This window comes from Hyperoodon ampullatus, assembly GCF_949752795.1.
Source record: "Hyperoodon ampullatus genome assembly, chromosome: 11".
NCBI classification, from domain to species: domain Eukaryota; kingdom Metazoa; phylum Chordata; class Mammalia; order Artiodactyla; family Ziphiidae; genus Hyperoodon; species Hyperoodon ampullatus.
In genome coordinates, this window is record NC_136924.1 from 19020470 (window position 1) to 19038113 (window position 17644).

Sequence of the window (17644 nt, forward strand, 5' to 3'; positions counted from 1 at the left end):
ACCAGAAACTGTAGGAGAATCGGATTAGTCTAAACATACCTACTCTGTGACTGTTCCCCTGATGGATTCCCCATGCGCTTTCTTCTTTTGACCAATAAAGTTCTTCCTAGCATGCAATACACGGAAAGACAGGTAACTGGTTATTTATCCATAGTAAAAAAATGGCTGTTATTGCTTACTTACTATGTTCCTGGCATATTTCAATTAATCCTCACAAGAACCCCATAAAGTACGTACTATTACCCTTATTTTATAGATGAGGAATTGATGTTCTGAGAGGTTACAAGTCTTGTTTAAGATCGTATGTCTAACTCTATGGTCCTTTCCTTTGCTCTACACTCTGCTATGAATTACTCGTATCTTAGTAAGCACTGTGTAAGTTTGTCTTCCCTGATAGACTGTAAGCTTCTTAAGGGCAGGTACTGGTTGGTTTTTCATTCAATGCCTACCCACAGTCCCTGGCTAAATAAATCTTTATTGAATGAATGATCACATGAGTTGTGGGTTCTACTTAAACTTGACAGGTGAAAAAAAATCTCAGCAATCATCTCAGTCTAGGCATCCTTCAGAATGATTCATCAAGCCATAGATAGGGCCAGTGTCACAGTACATTTTTAAATGTATTGATGGCTTGAATGGCCTATCATTAACTCACCTATCTTCCCTGAGGAGTGATGCAATAAAAATACATATTCCTAGACAAGAAAAATTTAAGCAAAGTTTTTTTTGGGCCTCCTCCCTCTCTTCTAGTGTGCATTGTGCACCTGCTTTATGAATTAACCAGACCTCCCCAATGGCAGAAACACCTGCTGAACCATAAAGATCAATTTTTCTTCTTTTGTCACTAGCTGTGTAACTCCTTAGAAGATAACATTCCTTTCTCAATCCTGTAAGGTGTCACGATGACCCACCACCCTCCTTATATGTGCAGAACAGACTGGTCAGATGACCTGGGGAGATACTGGGCTGCACCTAATGGAAGCTCTTAGCTTAAATACTTATGACCTGATTAATGCTACTACCTATATTACTTATGCTCTGCCTATTTTACAAGATGACTGTTTCTTGCATTACCAAATGTGTGACTGAGCCTCCAATAAAAATGATGATGACTAGGTGACTTGAAATGATTGACCAAATATCAATGATTGTAATAGTGTAATTCTAGATGTGGGAAGAAGCAACAGGAGGGAACCTAGACCATAACAGACTAGTAAGACAGGTGGTCCAGAGGCTTTTGGCTACTGTTAATGGGGCCTACCTCATTCAGTAATAGCACAGTGAGTGGCCTATCAATGAAATCCTCATCTGACCTGGGGATGAGCATTCCCAGTCAGGAAATGCCTCCCCAACACTGGTCAAATAAAAAATGATGCCCATCATCCAGTTCTATAAGAATCAAGTCATTAGCCACTGCAGTCACTGACCTATATAATACACCCTGAAAGGAATTCAAGGCAAAGATCAGGATGAGGCATTTTGTGCTCTGGGAAAACTGGCAGAACTAACCCTCAGTTAGATATTTTCAAGAGAAAATTTTATGAACTCAGTGTCTTGAATCTTCCCATACTTAGTTAATGGTTTTAGTGCATTTCTAAGATATCTATTCCTCACAAATAGCAGTAAACTTCAGCCAAGATGTGCATTTGACCACACAGCCCCCTTCCCTCAAATCACATATACAGGCCACCCCCCTTACCTCTTCCAAACAGTGCTCACAGCTTGCTGAGAGGCTATCTCCTGGGTCATAATCCTCAGATTGGCCTGAATACATCTTTCCATTTCTTTCTTAGATTGACTATTAGTTTTTCTTTGACAGTAGATGTTAATTTTGTCAAAATTATAACTTTTAAAAACAAATCTTCATTTAAATTTTAATATCACTGTTAAAATTACTTAAAAACATTCAAACTGCCAGGGACTTTTTGCAAAATGAGACATCAGAGCCACCAATACTAATGACCATGCTCTTTCCTGAGGACACTGGACGATCTTTATAATCTAATAAAATAGAAGGGACAAGCAGAAAAATCTGCCACTGCCAATTACTTACCACGTTCATGGTTATATAAAGGGCTCAATCAGACCTACACTCAAACCTTTTATAAATGCCAGAATTCACTGGTGGGTGAGGATGAGAGCAAATGTTTTAATTCAGGCTTTTTACAACTATTAGTAATGAACTATGATTGAAATACGTTCCATTGTTACAGTAAGTCAAAATCATGCAAAAATAATTTCAGTTCTTTTATGAGAGGAAGGCAGAATATATTAGCATTTAATCTGCCTGAAAATAACAGTGACTCACCAGAACTATCTGGATGGCAGTCAGTCATGCAGTCAACAACGTTTATGAAGGCCTACTGTATGAAGAATCCTTGTTACCAGGAGATAATAGTGGTGGAGGTTCAGCTATACTGGTACTCTTGTAAATTCCCCATGGTTTTTTAAAAACTCTTTTGGCGGTGGTTGTTTTTCAGGAAGCACCAACTAATAAACTTCTCTATGCCAAGGATATCCCAACCTACAAAGAGGAAGTCAAGTCTTATTACAAAGCAATCAGGGATTTGCCTCCATTGTCATCTTCAGAGATGGAAGAATTCTTAACTCAGGAATCTAAGGTATTGTTACAAAGTAAAAAGACTGTATTTGGATATTTCTTTAAAAAAAAAAAGCCATTTCAGAATCTCTCAACAAGGCTTTATTTCTTTAAGAAACATGAAAATGAATTTAATGAAGAAGTGGCCTTGACAGAAATCTACAAATACATCGTAAAATATTTTGATGAGGTAAGATTTTAAATAACATTAAAAAAATAGATATGAATCAGTCACCAGAATTTGGTTATAAAGCATTCTGTAGGTCTTAGGACAGCTCTGGCATCCCAAATGGCCAGAAAGGGAGGCCAGGAAGCCTGTCTGAGGTGGGGGATCCTGGCACCAAGCCAGACCCTGCACGTGGCTGCTGCCCCTAATAGTTTTATTATGCTGCTCGCCTTTGGACCAGGCATTTACATTTGAGTTAATGGGGCCTATAGTCATACTGGCATAGTTAACTTTGATGAGTAAGTAGTGGTCCTAATAAAAGGGGCCTGCTTATGCTTGGTTGTAATCTGCTAAAGTGAAAGCTAAGCTTGTTAAATCGCCTAGGTTCTGTATGCAGTGGTTAAAGTATGACATATTTCTAACTTAAGCAACTATTTCAGTAAACCATTCTCCTTTATGATGAATCCTCCTTAATCTGGATTTTTTTCTTTGGGAATTCACACAGACACAGTCATCAGATGCGCTGTTTCCAAATATGTTAATTCCCCCTTCCCTGATTCCCCCCACTCAGTCATGCTGGGACAGGCTATCCATGTCAATGGTGAGAATAGCTCACCAATTCCATTTGCTACTTGAAGATCAAGTGAAGCACTAAGGTAGGGTAGAGGCAATGAGTTCCTTAAACATGATAAGCATCCCTCTTTCCAGGGGTCAGGGGTTAGAAGGGAAGCACTGGGGAAGGGAGGGGAGGGGTGGGGAGGGACGTAGACGTCTCTGACCAGGATGCCCCTGCCTGCTGCACTTAAGAAGAAATACCTGCCTGCATGTTGGCTGCCCAGGAATGCTTGCTGTGCTTGGAATGGCTGTAACATAATGCATAAAACAGGGCCTTGAAATTCTGGCCCCATATTTGTAAGCAAATAGTTTGGTATTTCTTGTGAGCTTCTATTTTAAACCTAAGCGTTGTTGATCCTGTGATAATGACTTAGCAAAACAACTTGCAAAGTGAGTATGTAAATGATTGAAGAAAATGTTGGCATCTGTTCCATACAGATTTTACCACTCACAGCATCAGGAATGCAAAAAAAAAAAATAATTGTAATGCTAAAACCACAATATCTAAAATAACTGTTCTAATTGTCAACAGATTCTAAATAAACTAGAAAGAGAACGAGGGCTGGAAGAAGCTCAGAAACAACTCTTGCATGTAAAAGTCTTATTTGATGAAAAGAAGAAATGCAAGTGGATGTAAGCACTCTGGGGCCTGGCTTAATCTGGTAAAGTTCTTCAGACGACTTAGGAGCAAAATGGCTGCTTAAGCTACTCTGTGTCGTTAATTTTTTAAGTTTGCACATAGGTTCCACTTTGAGCACTGTCTTTTTTAAGAGAGCAAGGCACACGCACAGCTTTTAGAAAGCATACCAAGCACTGTGCCTGTGTGTGTACTGTGGGAGCGCTTCTGTACATAGAGTTGGAGTGGTGGTCACAAACAGCCTCCTTGTTCACAGAGAATACAGGGCCAGTAAGCAAGGGTCAGTATTGTAACTACAGTCTCCACTTAAGCACAATGATATGACGTGGTTTTGTTTGAAAACTACAGCTGTGTAGCACTTGTGACTACACTGCACCTCTGCAGACAAGGGACATTGCCAGTGATCATAACAAAGTGTGAAATGAGTCATCTGGAAACAAGGTAGGGGTGTTAGGGCAACCTGAGGACTTGCAGCATTGAAACTTTCCCCGGTAGTTCTTGGAAAAGCTGACCGCAGAATTTGGTAGTGTGTACACTTAGCATTTGTGAGTGTGTGTGTGTGTTTTTAAACCAAAAACTAACAGTGTTGCAACATTGTTGAAAGGGCTCGTGTTTTTCAGTGGTCACCGACTGTACTCCATCAAACTCACCTCCATTTCACTAAGGAACTCTAAAGCAAGGAGAGGGAGTGGGCTTCTTTAAATGAGACAGCATTTTACCCAGACACTTTAAAGTATGTACGTTTTCTTCATTTTATTTTTTCATATTAAATGTATTTGATAGTGGACATGTTGGCTATTGTAAAAAAAAAAAAATCAGTAGCTTATTTCTGTCTAAACACTTCGATCAGAACTGTCTGTGGAAGAGTAATTCTACATCTCTATATTACTATCTCCTTGCTTTAGATTTCTGGTGAACCCTGTGGTTATAAATACTTGTGTGTGATTAAAAAAAATACATTTTACATTTCATGAAATTGCTGTTCACACTGGAGTATTATATATGAATATATATATTTGAGGCCCATGGCCTGAAAAATATTAGTATACAACTTGGTATCTTAGTCTTACGATGTACTTTTTGAGAGTATTCCTCACAAGAGTTAAAAAAAAAACAAACCTGTTTTATTCATGCCTTTTTTTAAAAGAATTCCCTATCTAGTTATACTGTAGTCTTTTTATTGCTGATTTTTTATTCCTGAATTTTTGCTGCTCATGACCAACTTTAATACCACTGTGTTTTCCTTCTATTAAACCAGACGTAAAAAGTGTAATTGGCAACTCTCAAACTTTCCTTGTGGCACCTTGACCCTTGGTGCTCCAAATCCCAGATTGAGGAAAGAAGTTTTTTCAAGTAGCAAATAAAACATTGATCACACATTCCTTAAAATCATTTACCAACACTGTATGGGATATCAGGATTTAAATGTGAGTTTGTCTTAAATGAATGCAGTTCTTTGTGCTCCTCACTCTCTGGTAAAGAGTGAGAGGTGACACCTCACAAACTGATCAGAGAAAATAAGCATTTATTGCCCTGATAGGCACCGTCCCAATCCTGTCGCTTTTGACTATTATCTGTCCAATGGACACACCTCAAAAATACTACCAAATAGGTTACTTATAAAGGTGAGAGGTCTGGTCCCCCTCTAAGGCTGCCACAGTCCTGATGTGAAGGGGTTCACAAGAGACTAGTAGGAGAGTTGAGAGCCAAGGGTAGGAGAGTTGCCCAGAAGACTTCCCTTCTTTAGGGTACAGAAATGCTAAGAAATCTCGAAGGATCAGTTACAGCTTTATCTAAGTATTCAGTAAATGCTACATGAGGGTGTCCCTGTCCAGCTCTCTGGCACATGAGTCCTGTGTGGAGACTTACCTTTTCCAGGGACTGTGCTGCTGGGAACTTTGGGCAAGTCACTTACCTCTTTGTGCCTCAATTTCTGTATAATATTTCTAACCTACCTCACTGAGGTGGTGTGAAGATTCACTAATGTATGTAGCGTGTTTGTCAATCCTCCAGTGAAAAGCACTATCTGGATCACATTAGCCAAATGCAGTAAATGGCCAAATTAGATGTGTGCTGAAGACAATCAGTCACTGGGTCTATATTAAACAGCAACCAGAGAAACAAATGGCAAACATTGTCTATTTTCAAGTTTCTTTGCATATTTTTTTGGTGCAAAACCATTTATAAACAACTTTCTTTTTCTAACACTAGTGTCTACAGCAGCATTTAAAAATTAATTCTGTTACCTTTTTCTGTATTAGGGATTTAAAGTATTTCTTATTGTATACCTGATTGAAGCCGTTCTTGGAGATGAATGTTTTAAATGTCTATATCCAAAAAATAAACATTTTGATGTAAATGTGGAGTGTTTTTGTCTTTTTCCTCCTTCAAATTTTCTAGTTATAATAGATTTTTAAATTCTGAGTGGCTCCATGGAAATCATTTTTCAAAAACAAAGTGTCACTGTATATGCTCTGTAAATTAGCAGCTATATATATATAGTAAGTAAATCTAGTTTCTTCTAAATGATGTTAAGGCTGCACAATTTCACTTCTGGCCTCCACTATCAATTAACTTGGACTTTTGAATGTGAAGACTTCTGCATAATGAACATTCCACTTAGTCTGGCAGGCCTGAGCTTTGCCTGTTGATGTGAAGTTATTCCAGCAGAATGCCTTAAAAATGTTACATAAAAAAGCAAGTGGGGGGCTTCCCTGGTGGCACAGTGGTTGGGAATCTGCCTGCCAACGCAGGGGACAACGGGTTCTGGTCTGGGAAGATCCCACATGCCACAGAGCAACTAGGCCCGTGAGCCACAACTACTGAGCCTGCGCGTCTGGAGCTTGTGCTCCACAACAAGAGAGGCCGCGACAGTGAGAGGCCCGTGCACCGCGATGAGGAGTGGCCCCCGCTCGCCGCAACTAGAGAAAGCCCATGAGCAGAAACGAAGACCCAACACAGGCAAAATAAATAAATAAATAAATAAAAAATAAATAAAAAAAAAGCAAATGGGGACTTACCTGGTGGCGCAGTGGTGAAGAATCCACCTGCCAATGCAGGGAACACGGGTTCGAGCCCTGGTCCGGGAAGATCCCACATGCTGCGGAGCAACTTAGCCCGTGCACCACAACTACCGAAGCCCACACCCATACAGTCCGTGCTCCACAACAAGAGAAGCCACCGCAATGAGAAGCCCACGCACTGCAATGAACAGTAGTCGCTGCTCCTGCAACTAGAGAAAGCCCGCGTGCAGCAACGAAGACCCAACGCAGCCGAAAATGAATAAATTTATAAAGAAAAAAAAAAGCAAATGATGGCATACTTAGGGACACACAGAAATATAACAGTTTGGTTAGACCAAGACAGTAAGGAAAAGTTAAAAACCAGCAATATTTCTAAAGGGTCCCCACTGGGTTCAAGTTTTACAATGAATGGCCCTTGTTTTATACAGCCACAGGATTTAATTATTTGTACTTTGTTATTTTCTATCAATCCTAACCCAACGAAGCCAAAATTAGTGAGATCTTCTACACTGTATGGTTAAAACAAAATTAAACACAAAACAATGCAGTTAGAAAAATACTTAAGCTCTTTAATAAATTATGTGCACACAGCTTTTAGAAAAGGTAGTGTTTTATAATATATATCTAGATATCTTTTTTATTTTTTTATACTAACTTTAAAATTGTCATTTTTCAAAAACTAGAGGTTTATAACTCATATATAGTAAACCAGAAAATGTTCACCGACCCTGTTATTGCCAAGCATCTCAAAGAAGAGGAAGAGGGAATTCAAGATGGGCATGTTTTAGGCAAAATGCCAAAAAATTCAAAGATTAATAAAATAATTTAAAAACTTGATTCCCTAATGAGTTCCTTTTATTTGTTCATTTATTTCACATTCTCAAAGGGTTGTCAATAATAGTCTAAATATCTCTGAATCTGCTTTAGTGCTTCACTTATCATTAGTATAACCCTAAACTCCTGACGTTCCTTCAATACATCATGTACAGGTACCTTCTCTTGAGGCACATTCAAGTGTTTTGGCAAACAGTAATAAAGTATCTAAATACCACATACGTTAAAACTTCAAGCCTTACTGAGTCACTGATTTCATCCCTTTTAATCTGCCTTTTCTCCGAGAAGATCATTCCCCAGGAAATCCAAGTTCCTCTAGTTGTTTTCTTTGTGTTGTTTCTAGTTCTTCTAGTCTTTTGCGAAGTAGAGAGAGTTCCCTTTGATGCTGCTCCTCCTTAAAAGCACAGAAAGAGGAAAAAAAAGAAAAAGCACACCAAAAAAGACTGTTAGAAAAACTGGTGGAAAAATAACCGTTAGGCAGTGGCCTCAGTGCCTCTTTTATTCAGGCCTGCAACATCTGGCAACAAAAGGATGACCATTTTAGCAGTCTAAGAACACCAGCATGGTCTAGACTACCAACTAGTCCTTGCTTCTCTCCTGCCTCTGGCTGTAGCCTTCAGCAAAAACCCAAAGTCTGTTCCTCTCTAGGTGTAAAATTCACCAGGGAGTGAATTAGATAATAGTAATGTAGGGCCCAGCTGTACTTATATGGCAACTTTCTAATGTGTTGAGAGTTTAATAGCAGTTTATCATATAAACAAAGCACTTCGTCTGAGATTCAATTCAGTGACTAGAACATTAAAAATCTTCAGTGCTTACAACATTACAAAATGTCATGGCTTAATAACAGTTCATCTTCTGAAAATCATCCAATCAATTTGATTCCATCAACATCTCAGGGATCTGATAAAGTAGAACCATCTCAGGTTTTGGAATTAGATTTAGGTATGAAACTCAACTCTCACTTAGCTATGACCTTAGTCAAGTCACTTCACCTCTCTGACTCAGCTTCCTCACCTGCAAATTGGGAATACTAATACCTTCCCTCAAAGCATTTTTCATTAGGATTAAATATTGTACGGAAAATACATAGTGCAGTACATTTGCGTAAATGTTGGTAGTAATTAGTATTGTATGAGTGACTACAAACTCAACAGTTATTCAAAGACTTATCAGTTAAGCTTCTTCCTTTCAATTGCCCAATAGGAGACTTTACTCCTAGCACCATCACTAAAGGATAGGATAGACTCAAATCCACTATGCCTCTCAGCAGATTTTTCTGGTAAAGATTTAGGTTTTTAACTATTTAAACAGGTAAAAACTTATGGAAATATTTATCTAACTATTTTCCCTAAAATAAATGCTCATACCTGCATATGAGGAGGAAAGGATAGTTCCAAAGTAAAAACTTATGGAAATATTTATCTAACTATTTTCCCTAAAATAAATGCTCATACCTGCATATGAGGAGGAAAGGATAGTTCCATGCCTGGAATCACAGTTGGTGACTGAAAGCTAACAGGATTGATGGATGCTGTTGAAGGTATGTTAGGACCCAAAATTAAACTTCGAAATTCATTATGTCTTCTCTGTATATCCTTTAGTCTTTTTTGAAGCCTTGTATATTCTTCAAATGGAACATTTTGTCTTAAAAAGAAAAAGTGTTTCTTTTGTTTAATACAGTTACATTCTATTGAAGAATGGTATGAGTCATACAACATAATTTTAATTGGAAGAGAAGGATTTCTAAATTATAAGATTTATCTATATATAATATACACATAAAATTTGGTTTATCGAGAAAGATAAACAGAAACATGATATGACATCTTAATTATATGCGTTATTGTTGGCCGTGCAGGCTATCAACTGATTTTAAAGTTTTATTTGCCAATTCATCAAAGATTAAAAATCTTTTGATACTTTTACTTTCATTTCCACTTTACTCCACCAACCCACGAATCCTGAAACTAAAAGGAGACTCCTTAAACCAAAAGCGTGCCTTATTTTACTGCAGGAATCAAATTGAAATAGAGAAAATACCAGGTTGAATCTTTTTTTTAAAAAGGGAGTTATTTGTTTATTTATTTATGGCTGTGTTGGGTCTTCGTAGCTGCACATGGGCTTTCCCTAGTTGCAGTGAGCGGGCGCTACTCTTTATTGCAGTATGTGGGCTTCTCATTGCAGTGCATTCTCTTGTTGCAGAGCACAGACTCTAGGGCTTCAGTAGTTGTGGCTCGCGGGCTCTAGAGCTCAGGCTCAGTAGTTGTGGCGCATGGGCTCTAGAGCACAGGCTCAGTAGTTGTGGCACACGGGCTTAGTTGCTCCACAGCATGTGGGATCTTCCTGGACCAGGGTGCGAACCCGTGTCCCCTGCATTGGCAGGAAGATTCTTAAACACTGCACCATCAGGGAAGCCCTAGGTTGAATCTTATGAATGCCATTTTTGTAGGTGAAATACGGTCAATTTTCACAGATCACCACCTTTTTTGGACATAAATTTCCTGACGATCAATCACACCAGTAATCAAATATAGTTTCAAAACCATTCGAAGTTCTAGGCGATCTGTGCCATAGCTGCCCAATCTTGAATTGGTAACACCTCCTCCATAACCATTAATTTTGAAATATTAAGTTGAATTTTGTTTTAGAATGAATTTGGTGACTTCTTACTTTGGAACAGAGAGTATTATAAAGTTGGCATTTATTCCACAGTCTAGAAACCTCTTGGATGTTCTAAAAAAAACACAACTGTTCACATTTTGGTAATAATTATACCCAAGAAGACCAGTGCACATTATAAAACATCACTGCTTGCTATACAGGCAATTCCCATTACAGAAAAGTCTGATACTGTCTAAATGCTGAAGACTACTACTAATTACCTGAATTTGAAAAGATTTTATTAACTTGAATCACATGGGTCATACAATGCCACTACCACTAACTTAATCTGGTAAATCTTCTCTGCTCAAAAATGCTAATGATGCAGATTATTAGCTGTGCTTGGATGTAAATGAAAAACCAGAAGCTACTGCCCAATAATATTTTCCATACCAAAAAAATAAAAAAACTGAACTTTGATTCAAAGTTGTGGCCACAATTTTAAAAACTCGTAATCACTAAACTGTCTTGTCTCAGCAGCAAGGATTCACACCACTCCTGGCTACCAAAGCCAGCGACTGACCTCTCCTGTCAGTCCCAACTGTAATACAAATGCATGTGTTAAAGACCTTTTGGTTTGAAGAAACATTCAATCAGAAAAAAAAAAATAGCAAAGATAATGAATTAGGAGTCTAAAGAATAGTTTTAGAATTCTTTTAAATGTATATTTTAAAAGAAACCCAAGTGCATTATACTCAAAGTTGTATAATATCAAAATAGCCACATGGGGTATGTATACATACAAACACATTACCTATTTAACACCTGATTTTCTGTTTCTAATTCTTCTCTCTTTGCCTCCAAGACTTCTACCTTTTCCTGCATTCTCTTCAACTTGTTTTCATGAAGAGATTTTCTCTAGAAAAAGAGAAACAATTAATATGAGCAAGTATGGTAATACATACTCTCCTATTGGAACAAAGCTATATAGTGAATATTTTACTCACCAAAAAATTTTACTTAGAGATGAGTATTTTCAGGGAATACTAGGAGCAAAGATTAGTAGATATGATGCTTACTAAAAATTTTAAAGAAAATAAAACACAGATCTACCTCATATCCTCAACGTGACAAACAGAACCATTATAAATGTCAAACCAGAAAATTGGTATCAATAAGGAAATTGTGCAAATAAAAAATCTAGGAAGTGAAGGAGTGAAATTTTACTAATGAGTTTGCCTGTCACCTCACAATCATGACTTCATTTTCCCAGAAGATTATCATGGGTTTAAAACAACTATAAATTTAAAATTTAAAAGCATGTTTGCAACTGATAAATTGCTACCAAAGTAGTAAACTAAAGGATCAGACAGATAAGATTGATTATGGATGCCTCTCAGTTTGAAAGCATGCCTTTCTAAATATTAAAAAGAAAAAAATTTAACCTTCACAAAGGGAAAATTTTCTAATATGGAAAAATCTATGTATAATGCAAAAGTAGTAAATGAAAAAAGGTAATACTTTTTCAGTTTTATAAACAGGTTGTTTTTATTTTTTACAGAAAAACACCTATAAGTGTTGACAGTCACTTAGTAGCTACGGACCTTTTAGATTTTTGGTTTCTAACTCTTTACCTAAGTATAACAGGCTTACAGAAAAATGCACATAATGTAAACGTAAAGCAAAATGTAAAACCACGAAGCAAATGCTGGTGTTGTGACCTCACAGGTCAAGAGCACTGCCGTACCAGAAGGGCCCCTACCCTTCCCTCCTTTCAATCTCTGCCCCCTCTGTCCTCTGAAAAGGTAACCAACTAATTAACTTCCAAAGCTGTAGTTAAGGTTTGCGTAGTTTTGAACTTCATACAAATGGAGTCACAGTGCACATTCTTTTACAGACGGCTTTTCTCTTTCACTCAATACTGCGAGATTTATTCACGTTCCTGCTTACAGGTGGAGCTCATTCATCGCCTACCCTGGCCCAGGAACCACCCTCCTGTCCTTTATTAGCACAAGTATGTATATATGTACAGGTGACTCAGGACTCCGTCTACTCATTCACCTACCCACATAAAAGAAATCATACGCTGTATACACTTCTGTTTCTGGATTTTTTGGTGGTGGTTCAACATTTTATCCCTATGACTAAGCCATGTTATTGCATGTCACAGTTCCTCTCTACTGTTATGCTGTTATCCATTTTACAAACCCATTATATTTTACCCCTTCTCCTACTGATAAGAATTTGAATTGTTTTCTACTTTGAAGCTACTATGAATAAAGTTTTATGAACATTCCTGAATATGTTTTTGGTAGATATATGTCCTCATTTCTCTTTGAGTGTATACCCAGGAATGAGTCATACAGTATACATGTGTTTTATCTTTAGTAAAAACTGTCAGTTTTCTAAAGTGGTTCTAACTAATTACCAATTACATGCCCACCAGCAATATACGAGAGTTCTAATTGCTCTACATCCTTACCAACACTTGGTGTGGTCGGTCTTTTTAAATTTTAGCTACTCTGGTGGAATAGAATAATATGTCACTGTAGCTTTAATTTCCATTTTCCTGTTATCTAATGAGGGTGATTACCTTTTCTTATGCATACTAACCATCTGGATATCCTTTTTTTGTCAACTGCTTGCCTTATGCCTGTTTAAAAAAATTTTTTTTGAGTAATCTGTTTCTTATTTGTAGGAGTTCTTTATATATTCAGAATATGAATCCTTTGTCAGATATTTGTGTTGCAGATTGACCTTCTCTCAGTGTGTGGTAACATTTTTTCTCATAAGAGTGTCATGTTATAAAAAGAAGTCCTTATAAATATCCAAATTATCAACCATATCTTTTACAGTTAGTGCTTTTTATGTCCTGTTTAAAAAATCTTATCCCAAGATCTTAAGATTTTCTCCCCAGGTTTTTCTCTAGCAGCTTTAGTTTTTTACTTGTCACATTTGGGTCTGTGGTTCATTTTTATCTAATTAGGTTGGGTTAATGATAACCAATTGACTCCACATCCTTAAAGGACCATCCTTTCCCTATTGAAAGGCAGTGGTACTTTGTGGTAAGTCAGGTGTTCATATACTATTTCTGGACTTTATTCTGTTCCATTTGTCTGCCTATCCTTATGCCAATACCACACTGTTTTAATGACTGTAGCTTAAAGTAAATCTTGATATCTAGTAGTGTTAAGTCCTCCAGCTTTGTTGTTTTTCTTCAAGATTGCCTTGGTTATTCTAGTCCTTTGTACTTTCATGTGATTTTAGAATCTACTTTCCAATTTCCACAAGGAAAACTAATGAAATTTTGATTAGGATTGCATTCAATCTACAGATCAGTTTGGGAAGAAGTGACATCTTAATAATATTGAGTCTTGCAAATCAAGTGTGGTATAGTTTCCCTTTATCTAGGTCTTCTTTAGTTTTTCTTAGCAATATTTGCCTTTTATTAGATTTGTTCCTAAATATTTTATATTTTTTATGCTAATATAAAAGGTATATATTTTATTTTCTAATTGTTGTGTATGTAAAGAAAGAACTGATCATCACAGAAATGCAAGTCAAAACCACAATGAGATATCACCTTACAACTGTCAGAATGGCTATTCTCAAAAAGACAAGAAACAACAAGTGTTGGTGAGAATGTGGAGAAAAGGAAACCCTCATGCACTGTCGGTGGGAATGTAAATTTATGCAGCCACTATGGAAAATAACACGAAGGTTCCTCAAAAAATTAAAAATAGAACTACCAGCAATTCCACTTCTGGGTATTTAGTGAAAAAACCCAAAAACACTAACTTGAAAAGGCATATGCAACCCCCATGTTCATTGCAGCAGTATTTACAACAGCCAAGACATGGAAGCAACCTAAGTGTCCATCAATGGATAAATGGATAAAGAAGATGTGATACGCACACTGGAATATTATTCAGCTATAAAAGAGAAGAAAATCTTGCCATTGTGACAACATGGATGGACCTTAAGGGCATTTTGCTAAGTGAAATAAACCAGACTGAGAAAGAAAAATACCACAATCTCACTTACATGTGGAATCTTTTAAAAATAAAATAAATAAGCTCAAAGATACAGAGAACAGACTGGCAGCTGCCAGCGGCAGGGGCTGGGGGATGGGTGAAATGGGTGAAGGAGGTCAGAAGGTACAAACTTCTAGTTATAAAATAAGTAAGTCCCGTGGATGTAAAGTACAGCATGGTGACTATAGTTAATGATACTGCATTGCATATTTGAAAGTTACTGAGTGATATCTTAAAAGTTCTCATTATAAGAAAAAAAATTCTGTAGCTATGTATGGTGATGGATGTTAACTAGACTTATTGTGGTAATCATTTTGCAATACATATATATAAATACCAAATTTTCTCTATGGAAGGTTTTAAATTAAGGAGTCCATTTCCCTAATGGACACGGGCTATTTAGATTTCCTAATTCTTCTTGTATTAGTTTTGTTGAGATGTTCAAGGAATTTGTTCATTTCATCAAAATTGCATAATTAACATAGTTGTTCTTATAATAGTCTTTTTGTTTTAATATCTATAAGATGTATAGTGATACCCCTTTTTCATTCATTATATTGTCCATTTGTGTTTATTCACCTACCTACCTACCTACCTACTTTATGAGGAGTTGGGGGAGAAGCCATTTTATCAATCTTTTCAGATTGATCAGCTCTTGGCAAGTTAAATTTTCTCTATTGTGTAACCTCTGCTTCATTGATTTCTGCTCATGCCTCGAGGAGGCAGATGAGGATGCTGTTAAATCTATTCACAGAGTTCATAATTCAGTTACTGTGTTTTTTAGTTCTAAACCTGCCATTTAAAAAAATGTTTTCTAGTTTTCTGGTCAATTCTCAAGCATTTCTTTTATTTCTGAGCATCTACAGCATGGCAATTTTAAATTCTGTATCTGATAACTCCATTACCTGGATCCCCTATGGGGGCTTTCTTTATATTGATTGTTACTTCTCTTGATTTTCAATGTTATTTCCTCATGCAGCTATTTTTAAAATTATTATTATTAATACAAATTTGTTACGATTGATAAACCAATATTGACTCATTATTATCAACTAAAGTCCACCGTTTACATTGTCCCTCTGTGTTGCTCAGTCCTGTGGTTCTGTCACACGTGTGCTGTCCTGCATGCACGACTGCGGTACCACACAGAATAGTGTCACGGCCCTAAAAACTCCCTGTGTGCTACCTACGCATCCCTACTTCCTACCTCACAAACTGTCAATCACTGATTTGTTTTCTGTCTCCATAGTTTTGCCTTTTCCAGAATGTCATATATTTGAAATCTTACAGTATATAGTCTTTTCAGACTGGCTTTTTTCATTTAGCAATATGCATTTAAGGTTCTTCCATGTCTTTGCATGGCTTCATAGCTCACTTCTTTTTGTCACTGGATAATATGCTCTTGTATGGATATAGCAAAGTTTTTTAACCTTCACCTACTGAAGGACATATTGCTTGCTTCCAACTTTTGGCAATAATGAATAAAGCGACTACAAACGTTTGTGTGCAGTTTTTTCTGTGTGTGTGTGAACATACATTTTCAACTCATCTGAATAAATACCTAGGAGCATGACTGCTGGACTGTATGGCCAGACTATGTTTTAACTTTGTAAGAAACTGCCAAAATGTCTTCCAAAATGGCTGTACCATTTTACAATCCCACCAGCAATAAATGAAAGTTTCTATTGTTCCATATCCTTACCAGCATTTGGTTCTGTCAGTGTTTTGGATTTTAGCCATTTTAATGGATGTGCAGTAGTATCTCTGTTTATTTTTTATTTAGAGCTAGACATTACATTTTAAAAACTGAGGAAATAACTGAAGCCTACAATGCTAATTTCCCTTAAAGCAGATTTACATTTGTTTCTTGCAGGCAGCTAGGAACACTAAGAACAGGGGTTAATTTAATCTAATTATAAGGACAAATTATCTGAAGCTCTGCTTCAGTACTTGCAAGGGCCAGGCTATTTGCAGTTAGTTCACTCTTAGTCCAAGGGCATACCCCTTCATGGTCTCAACCCAAAGCACTAGTAGACTCAGACCTGAGACCCTCTCTCTGGCAGATTCTGAACTCCAATTTTTGGTCCCCAAGCCCTACGAGGTTGTCAAAAGCTTTGCTTCACTTCTCAGCCTCTCAGCTGTCTCTTCTAGAACTGGCAGCTTCCTCTAAGGGAAAAGCAGCCCTAGATGCTGAGCTCACCTCTCCAGGTTTCCCATCTCTCCAGGATCTTGGCCTCTTAATTCTTCACTGCCCTCCATGGAGATATTTTTAAAAATATTTTGTCTGATTCTTCTAGCTCTCATGTGGAGAGCTGATCCACATATTTCCTAGTCTGTCATTATCAAAAGCATATGCTCCTTTTAGGTATTTTAGTTCAACTAACAGACATTTTAAAGATGCAAATGCTTAATACTTCATTATTATATGATTATATAAACCTGCAATCTTAAAATCTAGTTCTATTTCTCCATTTGTACTGCTCATTTAAATTGTAGTAAAATACGAATTTTTTCACTCTCCAAATCTTAAGCATGTATATTTACACATACACACACACACAGAGTGCACACTTAATTGGGCCCTATATTAACCATAGTTAATACAAAATATAGGGATTTCTGAAGGGAATTCCAGTCATAAAATACAAAATCTTGAGAAAAGGCTTTTTTAGAAAGGATAAGAAATGAATTAAGAAGAATCTGTAATTCTATAGGAATGTGGATTGCCCTGATGGTTCTCCAGCAGGGGAACTGATGGGTGAAAGCATTGTTTTGAAAAGATTAATATGGTATCAGTGTACAGGATGGACTCTGAAGTTTGCCTCTTAAGAGGCAAATCTGGAGATAAGCTTCCTGAAGACAGGGTTCAGGACAATGTTGTCCTCATCCTCATCACTGTAAAAACAACTAACCATTCACTGAGCACTACTCTTTGCCAGGAACTGAGTTAGAATGCAGCAAAAGAGTTAGATAGCTGGTTGACTAGTAGACCCAATGAATGCCTTAGACCCTAACATTATAATCATTTCTTTAAAGCACCCTCATTATCTTGACCCAAACCTCCTCCTCCTTCTCTCACTCACACACTCACACACACACACACACACACACGCGCACGCGCGCGCGCGCGCG

General features: G+C 37.3%; 2 protein-coding genes across 7 annotated transcripts in view; one reads left to right on the plus strand and one right to left on the minus strand.

Annotated features, from left to right (window-relative positions):
* Positions 1 to 4017, plus strand: part of PLXNC1 (plexin C1) — a gene marked incomplete at both ends in the record, with an annotated part of 144770 nt that extends 140753 nt beyond the window's left edge. Inside the window, 3 exons of the mRNA XM_079715967.1 lie at positions 2481 to 2621; positions 2715 to 2789; positions 3913 to 4017. Coding sequence (XP_079572093.1) covers positions 2481 to 2621; positions 2715 to 2789; positions 3913 to 4017 — 321 coding nt within the window. The remainder of the gene's footprint in view (positions 1 to 2480; positions 2622 to 2714; positions 2790 to 3912) is intronic.
* Positions 4018 to 7898: 3881 nt separating this feature from the next.
* The window catches only part of CEP83 (centrosomal protein 83), a gene marked incomplete at its 5' end in the record, with an annotated part of 75593 nt that continues 65847 nt past the window's right edge, over positions 7899 to 17644 (minus strand). For 5 of the 6 annotated variants that reach the window (XM_079715467.1, XM_079715469.1, XM_079715470.1 and 2 more), the window contains 3 exons: positions 7899 to 8268; positions 9332 to 9521; positions 11293 to 11396. In XM_079715467.1, the coding sequence (XP_079571593.1) occupies positions 8164 to 8268; positions 9332 to 9521; positions 11293 to 11396 (399 nt within the window). In that variant the 3' untranslated portion in view covers positions 7899 to 8163. Of the gene's footprint in view, positions 8269 to 9331; positions 9522 to 11292; positions 11397 to 17644 lie in introns of those variants that run through there. The other variant, XR_013811155.1, reaches the window with a different exon arrangement.